General features: G+C 44.2%; 1 protein-coding gene across 1 annotated transcript in view; it reads right to left on the reverse strand.

Moving 5' to 3' along the window:
• Positions 1 to 681: 681 nt before the first annotated feature.
• KALRN (kalirin RhoGEF kinase) overlaps positions 682 to 5,389 on the reverse strand; it is a 363,097-nt gene continuing 358,389 nt past the window's right edge. Inside the window, exons 60-61 of the mRNA XM_035896306.1 lie at positions 4,440 to 4,578; positions 682 to 2,146 (exon numbers count right to left, since the gene is read on the reverse strand). Coding sequence (XP_035752199.1) covers positions 1,601 to 2,146; positions 4,440 to 4,578 — 685 coding nt within the window. The 3' untranslated portion in view covers positions 682 to 1,600. The remainder of the gene's footprint in view (positions 2,147 to 4,439; positions 4,579 to 5,389) is intronic.

Below are 5,389 nucleotides of genomic sequence, written 5' to 3' on the forward strand. Positions count from 1 at the left end.
TTTCTGTAGGAAAACCTTTGGTAACAACTGACATTTTCTATTACAGGCATGGCAATGGCACTCAGCACTGAGACAAAGCCCTCACATGCCAGGGGGGGAAAAAAAATCTCTTTGATCATAACCGTACAAAGCTGTAGTTTTATGGTGCGGTGCGGCAGCAGGACGGGGAAGCACCAGTTGGGGAGGTGTTTCCCCTCCCAGTCCCACTGCTAGAGAGGAAGATTGGCCAGCCTACGAACTGCTGATTTGTCACTGCAGACTCCCTGCGTTGGTTTATGCTTAAGGCTGGCTCCATCACTGTAACATCAACATGATGATGTTGCAACTTGGCTTGCAAGAGAGAAATGTTTTAATTATGAATATTTTTTTATTTTATTACAAATTAGGCTTTGGACATAAAAATATCCTCACAAATGCTTTGGTGATGAGGTGCTAACGGCAGCTGAGAGATATTTACAAGTTTGGAAATGAAACAAATGACATACTTTAAACACTGAAAACGTTTTTCAAGCTGTAAGCACAAGGATGAACTCACCACTCCTACTGCACTCTGAAAGGCTTAGATGGACTTTGGGCCAAGCAATTCCAAAGCTAGAAATGGAACAGGATCCTTTATATATATATATTTATATATATGATACAATATATGTATACTGAAAACCTGTGATAGAAAAAATTGTCTTCATCTTCATCGTCTAGTTTACAGATACTGCAAAAATTGGACACAGCCTTTTCTCAATGCACAGGTTTTGCAAAAGATTTCTGTACAGTGTGTATAAAATGCTTTTAAAAAACCCATCATAGTCCCATTGTGCTTAGTCAAAACTAGCCGTATGCTCCAATGAATTCATTGCCTTAATTGTAGCTCCGAAAAGTACTGCATGTTGACTTGACACAGCAGAAAGCCCAAGGATTAACGGGGAATTTTGGTCTGAGCACTACCACGCAACGAGAGTGTATCTAAGCCACGCCACCACGGAAGCTGATCCAGCCGTGACTAGGGCCTGATCTTGCATGTCCTACGCAGGGAGGGTCCCCACTGAAATCATGGCAGACCCAGGCGTATGAGGCATGCAAAATCCATCTGTTAACCTGGAGCAGGCTTGCAATGATTTCAGCAAAACCCGACTTCAGTCCAGTTCTGCAGTACATGCTAAGGTCAGCCTAGTCTTACTCCCCCCCAACTATCCTACTCCTAATCTCTCGTACATTTTGAAATCAGTTCAGCAAGATCAAGAGGATTTCTCATAAGGCTGCCTCACAAAGATTAAGGCAACTGCAATTTTGGCTCTCGTTTCCAGTTGGTGTTTGCTTCCCGCAAGTCCTTTTTAGATGTGGATGTGACAATACCAGCTGTCCCAAGAGGAGCCCACCAAGGGGAGGGAGCGGGTACCTGCCGCCGTTACCCCCTTTGCTTCGGTCCCGAGGAACTGGGCAGGTACTGCCACCTCCGCAACGAATTGTACCCTGCAGCTGGGGAAGCCACGTGAAATGCAAACGCTGAATACGGAACTATGTACAGACAGATCTGCTTTGTGCCTGCTCGCTTCCCTGCGCCTTGCCTCAGGACCAGCAGTGTAGGACCCCAGGGATGGAGGCATTACGTGCCTGGGTTCAGCCTGCTCATCAGGAAACTCTTGACGCTGGGGACCGGGTGCACGTCGTACTGGTGCCTGCGGCGCTCGATGAAGGAAGCCAAGCGAGAGGTATCCAGTGGGATCTTGGAATAGCTGCCATTGTGTGGTTGCAGCCACGGATGCTGTAAACAAGTGGCTGCCGTTGGCCTTCTCCTGAAGTCTTCCTGGAGGATAACATTGATGAAATCCCTGGCGGCATGACTCACGTCAGAGAAGTACTCGGGCGGGAAGCTGAAATCTACTCTGCACACATTGATACAAGTCTCCTCTTTGCTTTCATCCAGGAATGGAGAGACACCACTTAACATGACATAGGTGAGGACCCCGATGCTCCAGATATCCGTGCTCAAGGAGACAGGAAGGCCTTGGATAACTTCAGGAGCTGCAAACTCTGGGTTTCCGAGGAGGTGGTGGATGTGGTAATGACCTGTGATCTGAACTGCATCTTCCAAGTCAATAATCTTGACACGAGGTACCGGGATTCTTAAATCAATGAGCAGATTTTCTGGCTGTTGAAAGGATAACAAAAAATGAATTATATTATACTTTCTCAAATAAAATGTGTAGATTTCATTTAGGCTTAATAGCCAATCAAAACTCGCATTTAATCAGATGTGTGAAGCACAGATCAGGAGAATGAATGAGAAGGAACCAGCCCAGCTGCTGTTTGCACTGCTGTAAATTCAGATCGATGCTGAAGTTGCACATGACAACATCCTCTTTTGCACTAGGGCAACACACTGGGATTTTGCGCTTTGTCCCAAATACTCACAGTTTATTTTCCCAAACTAATCTCTGCAGATTAAGAGCACTGACAGATTTTTTTAAAACTTGTGTCTCTCTGATCAGTTTGTCTAGATTCCATTTCTTTACATGACAACTGGCTACATAAATGTGTGTTACTTGTAGCAGAAATGTTCTTAATGAAGTAAATGCTCAACTTTGCTCCCGCTACCACATATCCTGGGAGGGACTCTGGTGCCATTACTGTTGCTGTCAGTTGACATGGATGGAGCTGCCAGTGTTCCCTTATAAACACCAGCACACAATCATGCCTTCCAAGCCAGAGTGCAATTATATTTCATCCCAGCTGGCTTTCCCTCTGTTTTACCAACTCTGTTGTATTTAAGATCTCTCTCTCAGTGGAAGATGCTGAGCATTGCCTATGCACTCTGCTCTGGGGACTCAACATGGATTTTGCTTCCTTCGTTGGCTCTGAGATGATTTCTGAATTTACTTCTTGCACTCTCTCTTGACTCACTTTTCTATCCTATAGCCCCTCATCCTCATGCATATTTTACTGCTGCCTCATTGCTCTCTCTATATAAAGCAAAGTTCACTACACTGCTGTTCAAATCTCTTCGCTTGCTCTTCTCTTGTGCAGTCTGCATCAACAAAACCAACACATTCCTGAGCAGGATCCTGGGACAAGGCAGTCCATGGCAAGGTCTGCTGTCACCACCAATGCATCTCCTGCTTCCCACTTAGCAACAGAAGGTGCTTTATTTAGCATCCCTCATTCAGGAGAACTGTAAATAGGTCACAGAAAATTGGCTTCCCACCTTGTTTCTGGGAAGTATCTTACAATCAGATAGAGAATTCAGTGCAGTTTCTTACCTCCAAGTGATACCTACTTTTTGACAGGTCCTATAAATACAGCAGAAAATACAAACAATCTTACTGAAAGAAACCAGGATGATTTAGCCTTTTGGGACAAATGCTCACATAAGGTACTGTACAAAAGGAATCTTTTTTTTTTGTAGTGGTAGTAGGCAGCAGAAGAATGAAAGCATCACTTCATCTGACATGCCTGGGGGCTGGAGAGTTGAAGAGAGACCTCCCTGGAGCTGGATTGTCCACTATACAAGAAAGTTACATTCATCTCTCATTCTCCATTTTTAATTGGCATTTAAGTCTGCAAAAAAATTATAGGTTATCTGATATCCCTGGCAATGAGAACCAATGTTGCAGATCACAAAACCCAAAACACTTGATCACAACTTCAATTGCTAATTCTCTGCCATCCAAGATAAGTGGGATGTTGGTGAGGACAGCTACAATGCCAAATCCAGGACAGTACAGTGCCTCCTGCCACGTGCGCTAACAAAAGGAGGTACGAGCTGTGCTAATCTGAGCGTGACATTAGAGAATGCCTGAATTTCATCTCGACAATGCAGCTTGTTCTTCCTCTGAACCTCTCCCTGGGCGTATTTGCCACCCTGTTCCCCTCTCAGGCTCTGCAGCACAATGCAGTGTGCTGCTTTCCTTTGCCCCTGCCAGACCTCCCCACCTCCTGCTCCCCTGCACCCTCCCCTCCCTTCGCTTTGGGCTCTCCAGGGCACTGCTGCTGATGTGAGGGAGACTTGTGCTCCTTCTGGCCTGCTCTGAGTGGCCTGGCCACAGACCAGCTCTGCTCAGGAAGCTTGGTAGCTAAGTTGGTACAGGCGTGAGCCCAAACCATACCCTGTGGATTTATCTAACTCCCCTTCACTCAGGTGCTAGCGTCATCTCACTCTTGTATCACACATCCTCCTTCTCCTTCATTAAATCCCTCTTCCAGAAGGACCTCGAGAACAAACCACTGAATCAAGGAAATAGGTGCATCTCTTGTCTGAAGGAAGAAAAAGACCTCATGCTGCAGGTCAGTAAGTCCTTTCTCTGGTCAACCGGCCTGAAAGACAGTGCTTGCCCATTCAGTGATCGTCTCTTTGGGGTAGAGACTGCACCTCCTCCCTGTCTGTGCAGCTGGGAACTCTCTGTACCAGGGCACTGAATAATAGCATCATTCTCTTTTCTTCTTACCTTTATGTCTAAGTGAGCCACTCTGCAATTGTGCAGATACTGCAAGGCTTCCATTGTGTCTCTTATATAGAAAGCCACTTTTTCCTCCATAAGTTCATCATGGTTCATTAGATAATCTAAGAGGCGACCGTCATCCATCCTACAAACAAATCAAGCCCTGCACATGAAAGATCACATGGTATCTCTAGGAACAGTTAATATTTGAAAACAAAATTGCAATGGAAACTTCATGACCTAAAAATGGAGGAAACTAAAATGCAAGATCTGATGAGTATTTAATGATATCTCAAGATACTGCAGGCCATGCAAGTGGTAGAATGATTAATCCTCAGTTGTTATCTCCGGTCCTTGAAAAATTTAGCAACAGTCTCAAAGTAAACTCATTTGCTTAAGGATGGATTCAATAGATGGAGGCAATTCCTTTGAAAACAGATCCTCATCATTATTTGGATTCATCTATTTATTTATAGAGCTGGTTGCATAATGCAGAAAAAAAAATAACACTGACATTTTCAGCTGTTAATATGTTCTGTGGGAAAACTAACCCAATAAAAGTTTTCCACCTAGTTTTATTTATCTGTATAAATAAACAAGCAAATAGCCCAAATATACTTTGTTGGATATACCGTAACAAAGGAGCAGTTTGGATTTTGGTTGCTATTTCTCCTTATAGGGGCAAGCATAGTTGCTACCTAGCTCTTTTCATCAAGGGGTGTTAGAACAGTGTAAGCTTCACTCTAGCTGAAACACTTTCACTTGAATATAAAAAGTGGACAAAACTGCCCAGGTAAACCTGATGCTATTCAATGGGACAAACTAACCGCTGATACAATTACCCAAGCTTCACTGGAGTAGAAAGCAGTTTTATTTGTCCCTCTGCATCTTACTTATAGTGAAGAGAAGGGAGTGGAAGCTCTGCAGAAAACGGCTATTTCATTGACATCACAGTC

Source organism: Egretta garzetta, unplaced genomic scaffold, assembly GCF_000687185.1.
Source record: "Egretta garzetta isolate BGI_Z169 unplaced genomic scaffold, ASM68718v1 scaffold326, whole genome shotgun sequence".
In the NCBI taxonomy this organism is placed as follows: Eukaryota; Metazoa; Chordata; class Aves; order Pelecaniformes; family Ardeidae; genus Egretta; species Egretta garzetta.